Source organism: Ixodes scapularis, unplaced genomic scaffold (assembly GCF_016920785.2).
Source record: "Ixodes scapularis isolate PalLabHiFi unplaced genomic scaffold, ASM1692078v2 PGA_scaffold7__128_contigs__length_106722199, whole genome shotgun sequence".
NCBI lineage: Eukaryota > Metazoa > Arthropoda > Arachnida > Ixodida > Ixodidae > Ixodes > Ixodes scapularis.
The window spans coordinates 79,940,274-79,963,923 of NW_024609882.1; the positions used below are offsets into that span (position 1 = coordinate 79,940,274).

The following is a 23,650-nucleotide window of genomic DNA, read 5'->3' on the forward strand; positions in this document are numbered from 1 at the left end:
GACGTCCTTTTTTGTTATTGCGTTCAGCCGGCGATAGTCGACGCAGAACCTTAAGGTTCCGTCTTTCTTCTTCACCAGCACTACTGGGGAAGCCCACGGACTATTTGAGGGCTGGACGATGTCGTCATTAAGCATTTCCTGAACTTGCTTCTGGATGGCTTCCCTTTTTTTTCAGGGAGTGCGTCGTCATTAGTAATTATTCAATGTTTCGCAACCGTCGTTTGGCACTCTTTCGACGACGTGGAGAGCACTCACTGAACTCGGCGAGAAGGTCACTGAGTTGTTGTCATTGTGGGACTGGGAAAGACGAATAGATGTCGAACTCTGATGACATGATTGTCTTGTTCTGCGTCTTAGAGGCGTCTTCTGAGATCACGGCAATCGCGACTGAGTCTTGAATTTCCTCGACGTAGCGCACAGCTGTACCCTTTGTAAGGTGCTGCGACTCTTGCCGGAAGTTGGTGACAAGGGCTACGGTACGCCCTTCCTGGAGCTCGGTTACGCCTTTTGCAATGCCAATCCCTCGTCCAACGAGAAGTTGGATGCTTCCTTCCAACAGTGCTACCCCCCAGGTGGCTTCTTCGGTCCCGACGGGCACAAAGACACTCGACAGCGGCGGCAGGTTTACGTGACTGGCAAGGACTCGCACTGCTGCTAACGTCGATTTGGGATCTTCCGCCGATGGGACAGGTTTCCGGAGCGTCTGCTTGTTCTCTGCAAGGTCGATTATGGCGCCGTATTCACACAAGAAGTTCATTCCGAGAATGACGTCCCTCGAACGGTCTTGCAGAACGACGAACTTCACAGTGCAGGGTTCACCGTGGATCTGAACGCAAGCAGTGCACCTGCCGACAGGTGTGGTGAGATGTCCACCGGCGGTTCGTATCTGCGGTCCGTCCCATGACGTCATAACTTTCCGAAGGCGACGAGAAAGTCTCCCACTCAAAACAGAGTAGTCTGCTCTGGTGTCGACGAGTGCCGTCGCGTTGTGGGCGTCGATGATTACGTTGAGGTTATTCGACACCGTTACAGAAATGTCGTTTCGGGGCGTTGCGGCGTTAGAGTGGGAGTGCTCCGACGATCTTGGAGGATATTGGCTTCCGTCGTTTTCGGCAACGTAACCTCCAGGCGTTGCCGCGCTTAGTTTTCCCGGCGACGCAGGGGAGACAGGCTCTCTCGGCGGGATCGTGGCGCTGGGGACGCTGAACGTCGTGGCGATGGGGAGCGGGCTTCCCGGCGGAGAGACGACAATGGGGAGGGCGAGCGTCGGAGGTACTCCTCGACGTCGCGAGGTCGTTCGTCGTATTTTGGGCGCGGGTCGTTCGGGTGGAACCCGCGCAGCCCCAGCTGTCTGTAGGGGCATCGACGGTAAATGTGGCCGGCTTCACCGCAGTGAGAGCACAACGGGCGTCGATTGGCCGTCCTCCACACGTCGGTCTTTCGTGGTGCTGCTTGTTCTGGGTGGGCGTGCGGCCGATCTTCGTGGCGTTGGGGAAACTGCGGCGTTGGAGGTTCACGTCGGTGTGGCACGGTATACGGGTGAGCGGGGGGCGGTGGTCGTCGGGTAACTGCGGCGTAGCTCAGCGTCGGTGGTTCGGGAGCGGCGTTGACAAGCACTTGTGGCTGCAGCGCCTGCTGAACTTCTTCCCGGACAATCTCAGCAATTGAAGGCAAATCCGGGCTTGCGGCGGCAGGAAGAAGCTTCCTGATTTCCTCCCGCACGACGTCCCGAACGATCTCGCAGAGGTCCGGGCCGTTGCAGCTGGAAGTCGAGAAGGCAGCGACGCCGTAAAGTCGCGGGTAATGGGAGGCCCGTGCTTGAAGGGCACGTTCGATGTCTGTGGCTTCCTTGACGAAATCTTCGACGGTCGCTGGGGGGTTGCGGACAAGGCCACCGAAAATGTTATCTTTTACGCCTCGCATCAGGATCCGTAGCTTCTTTTCGTCAGTGGCTTGAGGATCGACGCTAGCGACCAGGCGCAGAACATCTTCGAAAAAGCTGGTGATCGTCTCGCTTGCGCCCTGGGTCCTCTATCGTAGTAGGTCCTCGACCCTCTCCCGTCGATATTGGTTGGTGAATGCCAGTCTAAGCGCATCCTTGCAGTCGGTCCACGAGATGAAGTAAGTCTCGCGATTCTCGAACCAGTGCCTGGCCGTCCCTTCGAGCGCGAAGCACAGATCCTGCAGGCGCTGTTCTTCCGTCCATTGGTTGTGCTGGGCCACTCGCTCGTACTGCTGTAGCCAGTCCTCGATGTCTTAATAAAGCTCACCGTGGAAGGACGCGGGCGTACGGGCAGCGACGGGTAGGACAACGACAGGAGAGTGGTCATCGTCGCGGTCTTATTCTTTGATTTCTGCGGCAGGGGTCCAAGTTCCGGGGGTAGATCTTGGTTACGGCGACTTGACCGGGCCTTGGTCTGGTCTTCTGCGAAAGGTAGCCTCCCGGGGCTGAGCACGCCACTCGGCCGGCGTGTTTTCGGAGGAGTACGGTACACGGGCATAGAATGCAACTACCCAGCACGTCCACCAAAATATCACTAATGGCAAGTGATGAGGCGATAATAACTGAAGAAACTAAACGTTTAATTGGGCGAACTTGTGCCCAAAAGAAAATAAAAAGGAGACAGAAGGTAACAGCCAAGCGTCGTGAGCGTCGAAGTCGGCGTAAGAGCAGAGTCGAACGCTGGGGCGAATTTGACGCGACAAGGTCGCGGGCGGCTTCTTATCTAGAGTGAGTCACTATCTCGCAGATTCGGCGGAAAAGGTTCGAGCGTAGCGCGCTCGGGGCGAGAATAAACATGCACTTTCTAGAACAACAAAAAGCAGGGATAAACGGTAGAAGTTATGTCCGGAGCAAGAATAAATGAGAACCTTCAACAAGTCCGTGACCCTGCACGTGGCAATATTTCCTCGTCTTTCCATGTCAATTTTCTTGCCCTCTGCATTTATGTAACTAACGCAAGGCGGTGTAAGATGTCGCCAGAATGACCTACGGATAATCGGGCAAAAACCAGCAAACGTCTCCCCCTGCCTTATTCCCCCGTTTCGACGCCACTGCTGGTGGGTGCGTTGAGTGAGTGGAGAATTTTCCTTCTTTCAAACCTAGACGCCGTTACCCCAACACCAAGCCCGGTGGGAGACTGTGTTGAGATTTTTGACCGGAACCACGCACCAGTGAGTCCATATTGTTCGATGCTTGCCAGCCCCTTGATAATGAGCTAGTTATATTGCATTAAATTTGCCGGGGTAATTTTCATTAATCTTCTAACCTGCACTTTGTGAATGTAATGCTTTTCTCTTCCATGTTTCCGTCCTCGACAGAAAGCCCAGGTTCCCGCCAATCCGTTGATTCCTTCAAGAAAGACACGGCAAAGCCCAGTCCAATAAAAAAAAATCTAGCTTATTACTCTTAGCATGAAAAACTGAAAATAATAGGTCTATCTCTTAATATTTAGTTCTGCGAAGACATCCACATGAATTACCAAACACATTTTCCTTGTGTACTCTTTTGGTGACCTGTTTCTATTGAAAATATCACTTCAGCCCTAATGTGGTAGGGGACCCTCTCTGCGCTTCAAACCCCTTAACCCATTAAATGCCTTAGCCTTTTACGCACCTTCAGCCAATCACACCCCTTTAGTCTTTCAGCCCCTCTGACCGCACTGCCTTTCAGATTCCTTCAGCACTTTAACTCTTTAGACGCCCAAATAAATGACTGTGTGCTATATACGGAAAATTCAGTTGAAGCCTTTATCGAAAATGTATTTCAGATGTTGATTTTTACGTGCATGTTGTTACTCAAGAAGACATAATTGCCCAATATTTGCTCAAACCCGGGCGCGAACAGCAATAGACAAAAGTGATTAGACCAATAAGGAACAACCGAGTTCTTTGTCACAAACATTCCTTTTGAGGTACTCACAATGCCACTGGATACATTCCCCAGATAAACACGCTGTCATCAGCCCTTATAGCGAAAACTACGAAAGCGCAACCGACATCCGCCGCCGTTGAGAAATCCTCACCACAGCACCCTGTTGTTCCTGGTGCCGTCGTGATGTTCGCCGTCATTTACGCTCGCTGGATGATGCTGAAGCCTCGCGGGCGAAGAGATAAAAGAAACAAGTCAATGAGAAATTTTCTCGATCCCTACACTTAGCTGCACTGTAAGTTCCTCGCACAGTAACAGCCTGCTTGTTGTTGAACATTTGGGTTGTGCTCGTTGAGAGAAAAATCAAGGCAGCCAGGCTTTCACGAAGGCTGCATTTCGACCGACTAAAAAAAGGCTAAAATCAAACACACATGAAAAATGCTCTGCCTCATTTTCGCAACGCACCCCCTCTCCCTTGCATTCGAGACAGAGCGGGTGCGCGGAGAAGCGCCCTTAGGCGTCCGTAGTCCAGCCCGTGACATATATCTAAGAAATCACAGACACAGCAATGGCTCCGCCTTAACGAAGATCACAACAGGATCAAGACGGGTGAACGCCTCTTCAATTGCCAAGATCGGTTCCCGGCGCCCGATGCAAAATTACCAAGCGTCTTATCCGACGTATCTATCCTGAAGGGTCAGATGATCTCTCCCACATACTCGTTGAAATGATTTCGGTGGGTGCTTTGGTTTCATGAAAAGGATTGAGGCAGAACTAACAGGCCCCTTAAAAATTTTGACGGGTCTCATTCACACTTTAGAAATTCTTGAAGTGCACTTCAGTCCCTTTAGAAAACCTCCATGAACATCTGAAACCCCTCAAACATTTTGGAAGACATGCCAAATGATTCCAGAAATCCTGGTTGGCCCCATTAATGGTGCTTTAATATAGATACAGTGTTAAAAGAGTTTTAATGGTGATGTTTCTTGCATTCTCTCCGCCCCCGCCCCCCCCCCCCCCCACATACACACACACACACACATTTTCCTTTCTGTCTTTTCCGCTCCCCCTTCCACTGAACAAGTCAGCTTAGACCCATGACTACTGTGCAGGTATTTAAATGTTTGGTTTTGGGTTCGGTTTTTCAATTGTTCTAAATTTCAATTTACTTCAAATTTCAATTTACTAATTGTCTCCGCCATAGCCTTCTCTAGAATGAAAAAGCCTTGCAGATCGTCACGAAACGCGGCCGCCAAAAGTGAAAAGGTAAAGCGAGAGACAAGAGTCATGCAACGGGCGCCTCGCCGTTGCCGAAGCTGTGCGCTGGATACCAGACTCCCCGAGAAATGATCTCTGCTACCTGATCCTTGCGCTCCAAATCTGCGACCAGGCGTTTTATGGCTCAATCATCGAACTGCCAGGCTTTGTGAGTATAGAGGAGGCTATGCCTCTGCTCTCAAAGACCGACGAGTCAATGTACCACTTCACTCCCACATTTGATATTATGCTATCCGCTCCCATTGCCTACCTGACCGGGCTCCTTGATCCAATTTCCAATCCGGATTGAACCTATGATGTTATATGCAGTGCTCCTTTGCCGGAAGACAGTCCTGACACCATAACTCCTTTCCATATACCACGGACCACTTCGTGTATATTATAATTCCACAGAGGCTTTCGTTTTTCAATAATCAATTGTTGTCTTTTTTTTTAATTATATTATTCTTTGCGCTCCTCTTGGCATATTTCTTCCTCATTGCGCTATACTCGTTGATGTTTCTATTTTTCTACATGGTCTACTTGAATGACTTTATATTCACGGGTTTCCTCTTTTCGCCGTTGAACACAATTGCTCCTGACGTGTCACTACCTGAACTAAGACTCAAGCTGCACCCTTCCTTTTGGTGTATTCAAATTAGATTTTCCTAATTACGCTCATCTGCAATGAGTACTTTGCCCTCAGCATACATCAGTATTTGAGGCTACTTGTGTAGCATTACTCCCCCTTTCATTCCATATTCTTTAGGTAGATCATAAAGAGCAGGGTGGACAGAGTACTTCACTGCCTGAGTCCTCTTTTTTTTCTGCTGCTGATTGTGTAGTTTTTGCTTCCCATGTTGTAACATAATTTTTTTCCCGTGTACACTTGCCGGCCAAATCTAATCAACATTGCCTCTATGTTGTACATAGGGTTCCGTGTTTTCCTATGAATTTGAAAAACGGCCGCCTTTAAAATGACATTTTTTTAATTGGTAAAGTGAAATTTATTCGATTAACTCCGAATTTTTATGTACCATTAAATTGGTCACCCAATAGGGTCAATATGGCACTGAGAAAATACCACTCCAGTTTTATTTAAAATCTCGGAGCATTGACAAATTGGATCTTACCGCTCATATCATCAAGGTTTATTGAACACAAAGGTTCATTCCACTTCCGGTTCACGACAAAAGCCACTGTGGCGATTTCCAGTTGGGGAGATACTGTTTCTGGTTCTTAAAGGGAGAGAGAAGAGGGAAAGGGCGGATGAACCTTGTACATAAGACTCTTTACAACTCCAAACCCTGCAGCCGCGGCGAATAGTTTACTGGAAAGTGTGGGATGAATACGAGCTTCCCAGAGAGTCTCGGACAAAAGCTCACCGGACAAAAGCTGACCGCTTTTTTAGCAACCCAGACAAAAGCTCACCGGACAAAACCCTATCTTTTTTTTTTTTTTTTTAAGAACCCGGACAAATGCTTACCATCCTTTCTCGTTTGTTCGTATTAAAGTTAGCACGAATAACATTGTTTTCTTTTTTTCATGAGCTGAAATAACACAACACATTAATCAAGGCTTTCTATGAAAAAGTATGTATGACTCGTGCGAGGCAAAAATGCTTATTGATAACATTTTAAAGGTAAATAGAGACTTCCACTGCATCGAATAGTTTCTGTATGTCTCCGTGAAGTCGAAACCTCACACACCGCTTCTGCAGACAGTTCTGAAGACGCTTCGTTACCTTCCGAACCCTCTTCACCTAACATTGTGGCAGTATTAATATGACTAAAAATTTATCCCAGAGAGAGCATTATTGGGTTCAACAAGAAAACGCTATTCTAAAAATGGTTACTGCGTACTCCCGGAAAAGAAAGTAATACTTGCGGTGATTATTCGTTAACAGTACCGGTATTTCGATGTCCTCACTACCATAGAATTTAGTTTTCTTTAATCTTCTGACGGTACTCCTACCCACCAAGAGTTTACTCTTCCCTTTGTTGGTGAGGGTAGCGTCCATCGAAGAAAATAAACGAGGAACTAGCTGTGTCGTAAAGGCGCATTATACCGACTATCTCGTGGGAGATCACACTGCCTTGCTGGAGGGAGGAGCTGCATTACACCCCCTTTCTGGAAACGAGACTTTGGGGCACAATCAACGGAACTAAAAGGCTTATATACATCATCCTTAAAAACCATGCGAAGTAGCAACAACGCTTGGGCGAGAGGGTGGAGATAGGGAGCGCACTCGTGACAAAAGAAACGCGATGATGCCGCTGCAACAACGATCAGAGACAGAAAATCGCAGCCGCCTTTTTTTGGGGTTGAGCATAAGAGAGTGGTGGTAACAGGAACGCTACTTTGATTCTTTCTATTAAGTTCAAATCGGGCAAGAAACTAGCAACACTCACCTCAAAGGGGGCGGGGTCCTACTGCAATTCGTGATAGCATCTACGTTGTTTAACATAGCAATGTCCCAACTACCGGCAAGGCTGGCAAAGAATCCGAACATCAAACACGCCATATACGCGGACGATATCTCAGTGTCAACCCACACTGGGTACTAAGGCAAACAAGTGAAAGCCTTTCAAGGGGCTCCTGAAACCAGACATGCATACTCGATCGGAGTGGGTATGGCTACGGCAACGAACAAAACTGAGTTCGTTGTGGTTCATAGTGGCAGACATAACAAAGCCAAGGAAGCCGTCAAAGACAGCAGCAGCTTTTCAATCGTTGAGCAGTCCATCACTCGCAAGGTCTTCATCGAGTGCTCGGGATGTTGCACAACGTAAAATGCGCAGCAAACTCCTGGTATAACCGCGCTGTCGCAACCACTAAAGAGGCTCTACACGTCTTGCGCAGAATTTCCAACCGTACAAGGGGGTAAAAGAGCGAGAAATTCAACAGTTTGTCACCTCCTTTATTCACGCCAGAGTTGTGTATGGTTTGCCATACCATCCCGTCAACGGACGCAGCTTCAAGCCCTAGGGCGTATCAACCACGAGGCAAGGCGAATAACCACTAGACTACATCGTTGCACACCGCTAACAGCTCTGAAAACCTGCATTGTCATTATTTACCTCACAGAGATTCTTAAGACACACCGTCACGCACAAGAGGTGCTCCTTCGAATCGCGCACGTGGGCTGTCACACGCTAGCAATGCTTGGACATGACATACCAAACTTCCAGACCTGCCTCAAGTATCACCGCCCTGCGAGCATATAATGCTCACTGATTCTACACCGCTGTTACAGTATTCACCCCCCGAGCAATTAGAAGGAAGACGAACACTCATGAAGAAACATATCAAGTGGACCCAAACCACCTGCTTGGAAGACGATACCCGCATCGTTTACACGGACACCGCTTGTTTTCAAAGTGGGCAAGATTTTGCCAAGGCTTAGGTTGACACCACTTCGTCAGCTCATGGGCGACTCTATCACGCCACCAAAGAGCCCGTACACAGCACGCAAGCAAAAATGCGCGCTATCATTGATTATTTTCGACTTGCAAGCGTTTCATCTAACAGCAGCAACACCAAGACCCATTTCCACCTCTTTACAGATTCTCAAGGTGCACATCGGGCTCGTGCGGATGTTCGGTACACCCCCGTTGCTGTTCAGCAGCTCAAAATCCCCGTGCAACGCTCACGTGCTCTCGGGCACGAACTCACAATACACTGGGTACCCGGGCACTCTAATATCCGGGAACAAAAAAGCTTACCGCCTTGCACACGCGCTCTTATTATCCGTGCAGGCAAGAGCAAAATTCAAAGATACAGTCTACCTTCCTCACGAAAAAGTAGAATCGCGCGCACTGCCACGCGACTCAGCGGAAGACATTGAAGGCACGGCACTAGCGCAGAGCCTACCCCTCGGCTACCTCCAATCCCCTTATTACACCCTTCCCTCCCTCTAAAGTATTTTCTCGTCGGCAGCTTGTCACGCTCCACCCAATTCAGTCAGGGACCATCATCACCGCCTATCTGCTACAGCGGTTTCGTCAGCAGAGCAGCAGCCACCGCGAAAGAGGCAGTGGTGCTGCTACCACCACTATTTCTGGTACATGCAGATTGTTTCATAAGACAGCGTGTCTGTCTTTGAGGAAGAATGTCAGTAGTACAACCTGTTGGGCTGTCTAACCAGAGGCGATGCACCGAACTCCCTCAGGGCGTCGACAGATATGGCGCGTCTAGTGTAAATGTATATGCTTGGCTTCCGCTGCCGAATATCGCAATGGTGCTCCCAGGGCCGCCATGTTGGAATTAAGGGCACACTGTAAGAAGCGACCTTCGCTTCTGCAGGCGGCTTAGTCGAGGATGGCGTGACTGGGAGGTGGCGTGCTGTAGCGTACACCGTCGTCCTGTCATTTGTCTGCTCTTTTTTTCTATGTCCTTTGTAAAACTTAGTGGCCAGCGAAAACGTAGTCTCTTCGCAAGCTGTAGCTGCGCGTTGTTGCCTGGTCCTAGGTGCCCGGATGTCCCCGTCGCGTATCCCACTGCGAGCGCCGGAGACACGAGCAACGCTATCGTCCTCCTTGTCGTCTGCTTCCCAGACTTTGGATGTTTTAGAAGATCATTCGCGATATAAAGCCAGATAATACAGTACCCAGTGGATACGCATAAGGGTCAACTGTCGAGGAACATTCCAGTTTGTTTGATTTTAGTATAGAATGTTTATGTCGCAAACGCAAAGCGAGAAACACGCTCAGTCCGAAACTCGGCACCTGCGAGGTCGCTTTCCCGCATGATCGCTGAATCCAGCTTGGTATATGTGACAATTTTTCCACAAATACGGAGTTGGCGGCGAAAGGAAAAGGGACGCAAAACACTTGCTCTGCAACCAGAGCCTATACACATTTTTCGTATAACCTCATACCAGCACTCGACTGATGTACCCTCGACGCGGTTTAGTTTTGTAGCGCCCGTTGACACGAAGTATGCAATCGCCAAGGGTATGGGTGGAAAGGTTTACGGTATGGGCGGAAAGGGCGGAAAGGTGGACGTCGTGCCTGAGGTAGTTCCCAGTACTTCTTTTTATCGTGTTACAATTTCCTAAAATTTACGGTTGCCTGGTTATCACTACGTCGTCGTCGGGTGCACAAATCAATATAATAGCTGTAAGAAAATTGCGGAGAGTGTTCGATGAGCTGAACAATCTGCAGCGCGAGTTTGGCTGAAATGTTATCGAGCTTCACAGGTTCCCCAAGGATCCCTAGCTATGAAGTAAGTAAATTGCAAAAATGAATCGCGAGTTTTTTTTTGTAAGAGTCGTTACGTTCATGTTTATGACTACTTTGTCAAAGGCAAAGCGGATCGATTCCAACCCGGTGCCAGTGCTGTGATTGGGCTATTATTGCAAGGCGCTATTACTCCATGTCATATGAATGACATGCAAACATCCACGTGCCACCCCCCGAGATGCAGCTATCAAACGCCTCGAACCTACCTGCATATACCACATTAATTTGATCATATATACCTTGGTTGTAGAAACTCAAGCGAATGCCACCCCCGTCTTTGCGTTGTCCCTTGAGGAGACTAAATTTTGGTTTCGTCGCCACCTTGAGAAGACGAGGATGGTCGTTGTGTTTGCTGGTTTATTCTGCAGAACGTGACTTGCATATAATCATCATCGGTTCGCCATCGTGTTTTGTTGAAGCGAATTGACTGAGCTTCCTACTTGACACAAAAATGCACACCGGTGATGGTGATTATAGGCAAGTCACACTCTGTACCATAAACAAAAAAAACACGAGCGTTCAAGCCCTCATCTCAGCCAGAACATGCGGACCAGTGAACTAAAGCCGCTTATGTGCAACGCCACCCAGAAGAATCAAATCTGTGCGCGAGATTTTTGACGTCATCGCAGTGAGATGAAGCGAAGGCACCAATTGGATACGAGTGCTGCGTCAGTGCCCTGCTCGGCCTCGTGTCCTGTGAATGCGTAATAGGGGCTTGGTATCAGGCTCGGGTCCAATTGCTCAGTTGGCGCCATTCGACTGATGAAGTTTCTTAAAGGAAGATGGGGTGTCTGGAGGCCTTCATTATTAGGTCGGTGTTGCTATGTGCCGCCAATGTTATCATAGCCACGCGCTGGAGTTAGAAACGCACAACGAACGCAGTGTGTTCGAAACATTGTTGAGGTTCCACTATTCACGTCATCTCAGCTATTGGGCAGGAGCCACTACCCAAATACATGTCGAGACATTGAGTGTCAGGAGCCCAGAACCATGATCACGCAGTGCTGACGTACACTACGTTCCGAAACGCCAACGCCAACAGCGCGAACCCCACAGCTTCGTCATCAAATTTTGGGTTTGAGTTTTAAGAAGAAGAACCATTATGGCTCATCAGGGGTTGTCGCGCCGTGGGTCGAACGGCCCCCGCCGGGCGGGAAGCTTGTTCACGCCTTCGCTGTGAGTGACGAACGTCTTACGTGCTATAAGAGAGACCAATTAGCAGCCGTTTGCGCCGATCGAAGCCAATTTCGGCTGTCAAGACTTGCTCCCTCAGGACAATAACATGTCATTTGCTTTGTTACATGGAGCGTTTGTGCGGTAATGGACGCCGGGAAAGGAGGCAAACTTGCTCCCTAGCGAGCTAGGAAAGTAAATGTTCGTGGTTTCCTATTTTTGGCACCCTTTTTTTTAAAAAAAGGAGACTGTGGGTTGCAAGTTATACGTAGTACAGCATACTTAGTCTGCAGACAACCGTTGGCGGCAAGTCGTACTTAGTTCGCAGGAAACCATTGGCGGATAGTCATAATCTAGCATGCTTAGACCGCGAGAGACAGTTGCCGGCGATTTATACTTAGTCCAGCATATTTAGTCCGCAGGCGAATGTCCCTGACAATCATACATAAAAAAGTAAATTGGTATATGTATATTTATATAACCTGAACTTAGTCTGCCTTAACGGGCAGCTTCTCTCAGCTGTAGATGAGCAATTTAGCCAGTGCGGTACCACCTCCAGCCTGGGGCCTCTAACGTACGCCACGCAGTTGTGATACACCATCGCATACCAATACGGTGTTCATCCAGATCGAACCAGGCAGGGGTTGGGATTAAATGCAGGATCTCTGGGTTCCGCAGCTCGATCTTTCTCTTCGCGTACTCTGGGTTAGTAGGCGCTTGCCCTCTCGGCCTCCCTTCCCCCCACAATCACATTAGTATTCAGGTGAGTGCTGGTGGCAAGTAACACTTTGTTTTGCACATTTATAGCTTCTTCCCCTGCAAATAACGAGCTCTCCGCGCGTGCTCGCCGAGCCGGTTTTGTGGCTTGCGCGAGACGCGAGCGATCTCCCTGTGTCGCTGGTAGATCTGGAGCAGGTGAAGCGCTCGCCGAGAGACTCTAACCGATAAGTGGCAAAGTAGTCGGGCGCTTTCAGCGAGCCGGTGAAGTTATCTGCGTTGACTTTTACTTAGAAGTTCGATCTGGTATTCACGCGCAATCTTCCAGTTTTGATGCTTCCGTTAGAGTTAATGTGGCAGCCACAAAAGCAACTGCGTTTGTAGTATTTGGCAATAGAACGTTACCAGCATATTACTGAGATTCGGTGCCTTTACAAACCTTCTTACGAGCTTTTCGGTGGTCGGCGAAGCAATATGATGCGGTGCCACAGTGTCGAAGTTCCCACCAAAAAAACCGGTGCTGCGGTTAAGACGTGTAAAATTTCCCTTTTAGTTTAGGGTACGCGTATTGTTTAGCAGGAAGGGTACGTCGATTGGTTGCCTTCTACACAACGGCAGTAAATAGGAGCCACGCTAGTCCAGTACGACGACTTTCGTCGTGTACGCGGGGCTGGCAAGACATCGGAGAGCGGCGGTGGGGAAAATGAACAGCCAGAACAGCTTCCTAATGGTATGTTTCCACCTGAGAGGAAATCTGCTGCCGCGGGAGCGGATTCGCTCTTGGCGGCGGCGGCGATGAGCGGGTTGTGTTCACATCTATTTCCTTCGAAACTGCTGCGGCAGCTGTTTTCATAATATCCCGTCAAATATGACGAGAAGGCGCGAGAGTACCCACCTCGGCTGCTTCTCCCGGGCGTTGCTGCTTCCGGAAGAAGGCGTACTCGTGACATAGGCAGTATTGTGCCGCGCAAGAATGCCACTTCCGTTTCGCGAAACGCCTCATTCGGGGGCAGAAACAGGTCCCGCGTTTTCCGCCCAGCGTTTCGCCTCTGTGGCAAAAGCTGGACGGATTCGCTAGCGGATCTGCAAGTGTAAACGTACCATAGCAGCGTCTGTGGCGACCGCACAGCGGAAATTCCAGCAGGCAAATAGCTCTGTCTGCTGCATTGTGTGCCCCTGAGAGCCATAGCTCTGCCGCTCGACCACCGAGACCGGATGCTCCGAGTCCCAAATTTGCGAGCGCGCGCTTTTTACCAGGGGAAGGGGATATTAGCTCGCGGGTGACTGTTGATGGCGAGTCATACTTAGTCCAGCACACGTGGTCCGCAGGAAACTGTCGGCGGTGAACTGCGTGTTATTCTTAATCCGCAGAGAACAGTTGACGGCGACTCTTACCTAGCGCAGCGTCCTTGGTGCGCAGGAGACTGTAGGCGGCTTAAAATGTAACGGCAAATACAAAAAAAAGGTGTTTTTAACCAAACTAGTTTAGGCAGTCATGTCAGAAAACGATTTCTCCGCGAAATGAACATTTTTATAGCAATATTTATTGCCTAAGAGTGATTTTAGTTTACGGCTAGTTCGTCCGTCTTAAATCGTGCTACACAAAGTTGGTATGATACGTCAAAGAGGGGCAGTTATACGTCACGGGGTGGCTGTTATCGCCAATAAGTTATGTACCTTGTTATTGTCTTCTTTACTTTGCAGAAAACTACCTGAATTGCGCTTTTACAAAATAACATACAATTGAGAAATGCTGGAGCAATTTCAACTTGTTGAGGTAAAACGAACACGCCTAAATCAGCCTATTTCAACATGCTTCCACTATTAAGCCATTGGTATTGTCAGACTAACACACACTCATCATTATATGCCACTGTGTTCTTGAAATGACAATGAGCCAATCTCCTGTTCGCAAGCCAACAGGACAACAGTGACCATTATATGTCACGGAGTGACGTGCGATAGCAACTCTTCTCATTCTCTAAGAGATTGATTGACCGCTTAGGTCTTGTTTGTTAAACCTTTGTAATATATAGTAATTTCCTTTTGAGGGGAATACTTTTGCGATTAAAAATAAGTATTGTAATGAGAGTTATTATTATTTACAAAAGGTTTAAAAGACAGGCACTTTTGTTTTGATTCATACCATAACAAACAACAGCATGGCCGCCGCTATCTCTGCTCTCTCCTCTCCCTGCTCCCTGCTCCCTCCTCTCCCTCTTTTTTCTCTCTCGCCCTCGCGCGCCGACGGTGGCGCCGCATGGATTCCTCCCAGCTAGCAGACGCTCTCGCTTGGATACAATGCGGCGGAAGGTTGTTTCCGTTAGTTTTTGTGTTTTGCGATTGCATTTCTGTTGAATGTTCGACAGTTTAACGCATAATTGACTACAGAGACTTCCGAAATATCAGCAGAACGACTTGACGGCCTGGGAAACGCGAACTAGGGCGAGAATGGGCACGCGATGCGTGCACGGTCTGCGTTACTATGCTACCGGAGTGAGGCTGTTTCGCTCCTGCGCGAGCAAAGCCGCCTACTAGCGCAGCAGCGAACTCTTGTATGTTGCACAGTAACTTTGGTACGATTGAAGGCAGTGTTTTTGTATTACCGCACGCGTGCCCTAGACGCAAAGAAGGGAGACCACACGCTTGTTCTTTCGTCGCTTTGTAAGGGAGGCAAGACGTGACAGGTAAGCACGAAGCGATTGCTATTTTTTTCTTTCACAACTGACGCACTCTCCTCAAGGCGACTGTACTTCGCCTCACCTTAACATAGACCAACCAAATAGGCTACAGACGTGAGCGGGCAACTTTGACTCGGGCTCCCGCTGCACGAGCGTTCACGCAGCCGATGCGCGATCGAACGCAAGGAGCCTCCACTTGTAAAGTTTGCGCTTAATTCATGTTAAGCGGAGATTTCTGTAGTCTAGATAATAATAAAAAAAATGTTTTCCTTTTTAACGATACCCGTCCTTGGCGTGCGCAACGTGTCTTAATAGTTGCGCAAAAACGATCTACTAACATTTGATCCCTATTGCTACAAATGCGCGGCTGGGAGCGTTCACCCTCTCCTCGGCATAACGAAATCGGAATATTCTGCGTAAAAGAATCTTAGCAGAACGAGCGAAAACCCAAACTATCCGCTAACACCTAGAACTTTTCAAAGCTTTGTAGTTTTGAAAATTTCTTGGGATGCCTTGTGTGTACTTTGTTTTTACCAGACATTGTCAGTTTACTCGGCTCATTACAAAGATTTTGTAAGCTTACTTGGCTTATTGGAGGCAGGGCATTATCTCTTTTCAGTAGTGAACCCTTTATAGAGTGTCGTTTCCTTAACTAAAATAATATCGTTTTATTCATCAAGCGATGACATTGAACAATTTAGGCTCTTGAAAGCATTTCTTTATTATTGCAAATAACCGCAACATAGGCCTTCAAGTTCTGCTGCCAGTGACTGTAAGAAAACTAAAAAAAAATACTAAAACTAAAATTAAGTCACAGGTAATGCATATTTTTATTTTACTACACGCCAATTCACAAGGACTGGTACAAGGCTACTTTTCACTCAGTTGCTTCGCTGTGCTCAGACCGCTTGTGAGGGCCTGAGTCACAATTCAAAGATGATTATACTAATCCTGTTACAATCTAATTCGTGCCATCTCAAGTGATCGCACTGTAGTACAGCGAAGAGCAACTGTGTGAAGCAGCATGTCTACATAGTCGTCTATAAGCTCCACCTCCAGGCCAGCACTAGCTTTTGCTTTTGATAACAAAGAGATTGCACAGCGAAATGATAGCAGACGGCGACAGGTGTGTGCTGAAGACGGAGCTTCTGCTTCTACTGCACTCACTGACGAGGTACATGAAAACATTAAGGCACGTATACTAGAAGCTGAATCTCAGCCATGGCAGAGTGAATGACTAGCTTGCACAGAAGTCAAAGGCAATACATAAAAATATTAAGGCACGGATACCAGAAGGTGAATCCAAGCTATGATAAAGTGAATGACTAGCTTCCACAGAAGGCAGTGTGACATACATAAAACTATTAAGGCACAGACTCTAAAAGTTGAATTTCAACTATCCGAAGGGCAAACAACTAGCTTGCACGAAAATCAACGGACATATACAAAATATTCCAAGAATAAAGGCTGAATTTCGTATCACAAAGTGAGTGACTATCTTGCACTAAAGTCAACTGCGAGGTAAATAAAAGTATTAAAGCATGCAGATACTAGAAGTTGGATCCCAGCTATCAGAAAGAAAATTAAAGCTTGCACAAAAGTCAACAGTAAGATAAATAAAAATATTAAGGCACGGATACTAGAAGCTGAATCCCAGATATATATATATCACAAAGCAAATGACTAGATTATACAAAATTCAACGGCAAGATGCATAAAATTATTAAGGCACATATGCTAAAACTTGAATCGTGGCTATCACAATAAACGAATAGCTTGCACTCGGCGAGATAAGTAAAACTATTGAGACGCACACACACTAAAACCTTCCGGCGAGCTATGTCGTGCTTGTCAGATGGAATGCTGAAGAATTTGAAGCATTTCTTGCCGTCGATGTTACAGTTGATGCACCCGAAAGCGCAGCACCCCGTCATAGCTCACGAACTAACGCCAAGCGAAAACCGGAACTATGTGAAGCTTGCGTGCGAAGTGCAGGCATGGAATGCTGAAAAACGTGTCCTCGCTGCGACGGTTGTTGCACCAGTTGCATCTGACATCACAGCAGCCCGTCAAAGGTTACGAACTGCCGCCGAGCGAGAAGCGGAGCTGTGATGCTGCCGTGCGAAGCCCAGACCCCCAAACCAATCTCCCCAGACGCGCCATACGCTGCTGCATTCACACTGGCGGTTTGACCGCATTTGCGAATGCTCTTGCTTAAATACTTATTACAAATCCACCCGCATTTGATGGCGACAACGAGCGGAACCGCATGGCTGTTGCAATTCGACTTATTCAAACGCCAGTCTGAATGCAGCAGCTTACCCAGGCAGTTAGTAGCCGACGCTGCCTGGCGCGCCGAGTGACCGGAGCGAAAATGGCGCCGAGGGGCCTCGAAAAGCAAAAACAACCAAAACAAAAGCGGCGCGCATTGAGCTCCGCCTGGTGGATCACATTCGTCCAATGAGAGGAGTGGGCGGCATTCTTCAAGAGATGTCGCTACCTTTCAGTACAGAGGGGCCTCAGTCTCGCCTACCTCGACTTGTCGTTTCGCTTTAGTGATCAGTGTTTCCAGTTGACCCACTTGCTTGATAGAGACGTCCTGCAGTCAAATTGTATGTGTTTAGCAGCTGACGCAGGTGCTAGTGACTGGAAGCGACGCGGGGTTTTGGCTTTCATGGCACGGTTTGTTACTTTCGTTTTTTTTTTTTTTTTTTTGGTTTCGTATACACATTTCGTATAGCACATTTTCTTTGCTTTCTCAGCGTGCTTTTTTTTTTTGCTTGTGCTTGCAAATGCCGACTTTCTGGAGATGTCAGTCCCTGCAAAGCGGCGCCGTTCCTATGTAAAGTGATGTCAGATCACTGAAGGCGACAGCGAGTCTTCCAGCAGGCATATCACCCCGAAGATGATAATCTGAATGCTATTTGCTTAAAGGCAATTGGGCGTTCGCGTAGCGACAAACGTGTTCAGGTGCACCATGACGAAATATTTCTGCACAAGGCATTGTTGAAATTCTACGGCTTGTATTTGTCCCCAAATCGGCTACATTTGGAAGCAGGTTATTCCGGAGGTTCGTGCAATATTTTACTTTTTTTATAATTCCAGGTGAACGGAACCATCGTGGTCTTCAGGCCCAAGTGGCGCGACTACAAGAGCTACGTAGTGTACCGTGAGCGGGGCCCGTCCATGGCGGCCAGGTAAATAGGCTTTGGAGCTTTCCCCTGAACGCGAGCGGGCTGGATTCGACACGCAGCCAAGAGAGCTTGCTACGTCTATGAAGGGAGCCTGCGGATAGCTTACCGGAAGTTGCGCACCATGTGATATGTCAAGGCGGCCAGGAGGTTGATGATTGTGATGCAACTCGCATGAACTAAGAACAGAAGGAACGCTATCAATCGGGTTGGCAAGCTATGTGACGCGGATCAAGTGTATTGTGGCCTTCCTGGCTGGGGCGCAGTTGACCGTTTCTGGCCGTTGTGGAGGGAAACTGTCGACTTTGCGCAGGTACGGAGCCGTCGCGACGCTGGTGCGTTCTGCGGCACCGTTCTCGCTGTACACGCCTCACACGGGAAAGCTGTCGTACGACGACGAAGCGCCTCGCATCCCCGCAGCCGCAGTCACCGTGGAGGACGCCGACTTCCTGGCTAGAGTCGCCGGCCGAGGTAGGTTCCTCCCAAAGTGCCTAAGCGAAACTCAATGAGGTCATTGGAAATCGCCACCTTTTCGGGATCCCCAATCTAGCCTGTAAAATATTAAACTAGGGATTCATCTACTTATGGAATCGTCGTAGTCATATCTGTGCCCGCTACTTGAAATATGTAATGGATTAAGATGAGAAATTACCGAGCTTCAAATGTAATAAGTTACTGTTAAAAAATGTAATGGATTAAGTGAGAAATTACCGAGGTTCGTATGTAATGAATTACTGTCAAAATTTGCTTTCTTTTGAAAGTAACGGTTTGCTTTACTCATTACGTTGTACATTACTTTCACTTTACTTTTCCCGTATACTTGCCACGAAAACAATCCACTAAGTAATGTTTTCAAATATGTTGTACAACACCACTCTCCATTCTTAATACGCCCGCATTATGGTAGTCACTGCAAAAAATAAGATATTTTTTTATTGAAAAAATGAAATAGATATACTGGGTTCACTTGTCAGCTGCCAAGGCAGCGAGATCTGCTACCACACCCGCCAACCCGCTAGCTTACGGCAACCAGAAACGATCCCTGGAATTATGTAGAGAAATATAAAGGTGAGCATGCTCAGTAGTAGCGTCTACCTCTGCTAGGAGAGTCGGGGGTAAGGAACTGATCTATGAAAGCTCCCTTTTCTAACGAAACCTTCAAGCGTGAGTGCAGCTTCTGTACGAGCGGAGATAGTTGCATGGAGTATTAAAACATGCAAGGACGGCAGCGCTCGTTTTTTTTTGAGCTTTGGACGAGCGAGTGGTCGCACACTGTTGTGGCACCAGTTCATATAATATGTTCATATTTCTATTTAAATCACGAGTAATTAAAGTAAGCCGCTAAATTGTATTTTAACAAAATTACAACAAAAATTACTGCCGTAAAAAGTAAATGGGGCAATCAAAAAATAATTTGAAAAGTAAGGAATTACAAGTAATTCGTTACTTGTAACGGTGTACGCCTCAGGGCTGCTTGAAATTAACATTGGTAGTACTCTAGTACGTACTGTAATTCTATTTGTTTTCTTTACCGTATACACAATTTTAATTTCAATATTGCCTCAGTAGTCGCTCAAACAGTAAGAAAATGTTCATAATGGTCAGAATTCTGGATTTTATTACAAATATTCAGCACTGAACGGGAAAATCCAAGGGTAGCATGGCCTTCATGAAATCCTCATACTCAACCTCAAAAAGAATCAATACTCTCGCGCATTTGTGAACTTTAGTTTTCCGTAGCGAAATTTGCACGTTGAGAGGCAAGAGATTAACCCCCCCTCCCCTAAAGGAGACTGAAGTGGAAAAAAAAAAAAAGATTATTTCTAAAGGGAGTGAATTGGGGACTCACAGTTTTTGAGGGGAAAAAGGGCAATAATTACGCCTTAGTTCTCCGCGTTCCCGTCACCTTCTTCACTTTGTCTATGTCCTTCGGCGTTGGGCTAGTTGGTGCAGACGTGAACCAATTAGCCCAACTGAACATTTCGTTAGACGCACTTCAGGTGGAGGTCAAGGCCAGATTTAAGCCCCGAACATACTCGGAAGCCTATAGGCTTCTTGCACCTGGCGCAAATTCAAGTTAGACTCAAAATCGAAGCCCACATTGTTGTCTGCTATCGGTGGCTTGGCACCAAGTTGGAGGCATTCGGCATCTCATTGCGGCATCAGCAGTACCATAGAGTCATAGAGCCGTCTTTGTATAACCAGACTTCAGACTATTTTTTTTTTTGTCCTAGTCAACCGCAAAGAGGTTCCTCACCTGACACGAAGTGGAGTCCACAAACGCTTAGGTGGAGTACGAGTTTTTGTGTCGAGATTATAGAGTTACGGTAGTCATCTAACGCGAAAGGTACAAGGCATTTGGCCGCTTCGGAAGGGCAGACATAAATCGGACAGCGCTCAAGCAACTGCAACTAGACATGGCGGAACGAACACGCCAAACACTTTGTCTGCTTTCTTTGACCGTGTTCCAAGATGTTTTCGATCTTACTCCAGGGTAAGTGTGTTAAACCCAGACTTAGGAAGTATTCTGTTAGAAGTAATGGATTATTTGTAATCCGTTGCTTTTTCAAGTAATTTTGTAATTGCCACGTTACTTTTTTGCAAGGTAATTTGTAATGTAATATCGTTAGAAAATATTGATAACGAATTACTTCAATTATTGGGTTACTTTTTAAATGTTTGATCATACTACAGTAACTAGAGCAATACAAACAGAACATTCAGCAGCATAAAGAAAGAAGTTTCAACAAAATAGAAAACATCAGGAAGGGGAGAATAGCCGAAAAAAAAAAAAAACACACGATGCTTTTTATGACCGGTCACCAGAACGAAGAAAAGTGGGCAAGGCATGTACAAATATACAAAAGACAAATATCAAGTAAGGCAACGCCGAATAGCCTCTCTTTTGTCCTCCGTCCTGGTTTTCTTCTTCTCCCGAGCAGTAAAAAGCTCTTCGTGTTTATTTGTTTTTGTCTTTTACACCGTTTCGCACTTTCCAACTTCTTCAACGTCCCCCGCCACTTGCACAGACACCTAATGCGGGTCCGTACCGCACCCCCTCCCCCCCTCCCCTCCCCCCCATTCGCAGGTTCACAACTCGCGTAACAGACGACGTTGCCTCGCGCGAGGGGGTCGAATTGTTTTTGTCTTTGATGTGCGCTACTTAATTATCGCGCGCTCTTGAGACACGGCGGAAAAGCGTCCGACGCGAGGCTAAGAGCATTGTCTTCGAGAGTACGGATGATGCTTCTTTTGGTTTACTTGTCTGTGCATGGTGGTCGAGTCCACCCCTCACTTTACAGTCAACTGTCAACATAAAGGGGGGAGGGGGTTTTTGGCCATCTGAGGAGTGTTGACAGCGATAGATGGAGAGAGAAAACGCGTAAAAGTGGAGTGATCCTCTATTGTTTTGTGAGGCCGATGGCTACCGCTTCTCTCGCTCTGTATGCCCTCCCCTCCCCTGGCCTACATGAAAGAGAGAATGGATGAAGGATCAATAACCCGTACTCGCCACTTTTTCTCCGACTGGTCGAGTTTTCGATCATGGAGTGTCCGTCGTCTGCAAGGCCATCTCTTAATGAGATGCTCAAAATTCAGGGCATTAAGGAGAACGGAAACTTTGAGTTTCAGTGCATACTTTGCTTGCCAAAAAAACACACATTGTTATCAGCAACAAAAACAAACTCTATCTAACAAAAAAGACATCAAGGTAAGTTGGGACACCTGCATTCTCTATTGGCTATACATTGTAACGTTAGAATGAAGTTTTTCTTTTCTTGTGAATAACAGGCGAAACACCCGAGTAAAAAGGGAGCTTTCATTTATCGCGTCTTTAGCTCCGAATCTCGTAGCGGAGGTAGACGCTGCTACTGAGCATGCGCACCGCTAGCTTTGTCTGCACAATTCCAGGGATCATTTACGGGGGCAGTAAGCTAGCGGGATGGCGGGTGTGGTTGCAGCTTTCGGCGCCTTGTCAGCTTACAGGTGATGGGAGTGCACCTACTCTTATTTTTAAATACAATATTTTTGTGTTTACAAGGAGTACCATAATACGGGCGTACGAGAAATGAAAAGTAGTGTTGCAGAACATTTTTGAAAATATATCTATTTTTTTTGTCGTTTCTTGGGTAAGTGTACGAAAAAAGTAACGTGAAAGTAATTTGTAACGTAACGAGTAAAGTAATCCGTTACTTTTCAGCGAAAGTAATTGATAACGGTAATTCAATACATTTGAGACTCGATAATTTGTAATTGTAATTCATTACATGTTTCAAGTAACGAGCGCAAGTGAAGTTATACAATTGGGGTTCTTATACCTACCCGGGTCCAGCGCTTCTCAATGTGTGATACCGTGTGGCACGTACCCCTGGAGTAACTCGGATCCATCTGGTTAAGATTTGAGACACAGCCTTTCTTTACTCTTTTGTCGCTTTCTTTCCCGTTCTTCCTCTCGGGACCGGATATGTTAGTGCCCAAGATTTGCCGCGATATGCTCCCGTCTTTACCCGCCTGGTCAAATTTGTGCCGGCGTATCCGTCGAAGCCAATCTTAACGCCGGCGAGCCGATTGCTCATTAGTCGCCTTGTCCTGTTTGCTGGAATTTTAGGAAAAACAATACTGCTGGCAGAAGCTTTGTTGTCATGGACCTTTACTGCTGGACGAATTAATTACGGCGCAAGTGACTATTTTATGCCTGGTTTGAGCGGACAACCTAGAGTGCAAACACGTCCCCAAAACACACATAACATAGCATAACAGTGACAAATGCCTCCAACATGAATTCCGGCGGGTTCCAGTGTGATTTTTCATCCGGTAATAGCGGTGCACCGTGGTCTCGTGGAAGAACCGAATAAAGAGCAGTAGTTCGTCCGTTTTTTTTTTTTTGCATAGGTTGTTGTGATGTCAGAACGCCAAGCTCTCATTGCCTCTTACTGAAGGATAGTGGGTCGATTTCAAGAAAGATATCTTTGAGGTCTACCCGCTATCTACCAATGAGATTTATACAGAGCTTGGTGTTTTGACGTCACTACAACCTCTTCGAAAGAAGCAGACAAAATTGCGCTCCGCATGGACTCAACTTCCCCAACACCCGGTGCGTCTTGTCTGCAAGTCTGACACCGCCTGCTAATTCTGCGAGCAGACGAGCGGCACCATCCGGCGTCGTCTGCTATTCGAGCCCACCGTCTATTGTTGCCTGCCATGCACAGGTGCAGACATGAAAGCTGCGCGTCGGCGTCCGTTTTCGGCTTCGTTCGTCTGCTATTCGGCTTACGTCAGATAACGTCTGAAACGCTTGCGAGATGCGACCATAAAAGCGGCGTTCTAGCGTTCCATCATGCACGAGCCACGGTTCAATACTGACATCTGTCAACGTCTGTCGAAGTGCGGTAAACACGACTGAAGGGGCCAAGAAAACGTTCCGCCTTTCCACTCTCGGGAAGAAGGAAGACCAGCGGAGCTGTACTCGAAACACTGTGTGCTTCTTCTTCGTCGTCGTTTGTTTTTCGCCATGTTTCC

General features: G+C 47.4%; 1 protein-coding gene across 1 annotated transcript in view; it reads left to right on the forward strand.

Annotated features, from left to right (window-relative positions):
• Positions 1-23,650, forward strand: part of LOC8037542 (carboxypeptidase Q) — a 90,067-nt gene that overhangs the window by 19,946 nt on the left and 46,471 nt on the right. The window contains exons 2-3 of the mRNA XM_029967790.3: positions 18,048-18,139; positions 18,447-18,604. Of these exons, the coding sequence (XP_029823650.2) occupies positions 18,048-18,139; positions 18,447-18,604 (250 nt within the window). The remainder of the gene's footprint in view (positions 1-18,047; positions 18,140-18,446; positions 18,605-23,650) is intronic.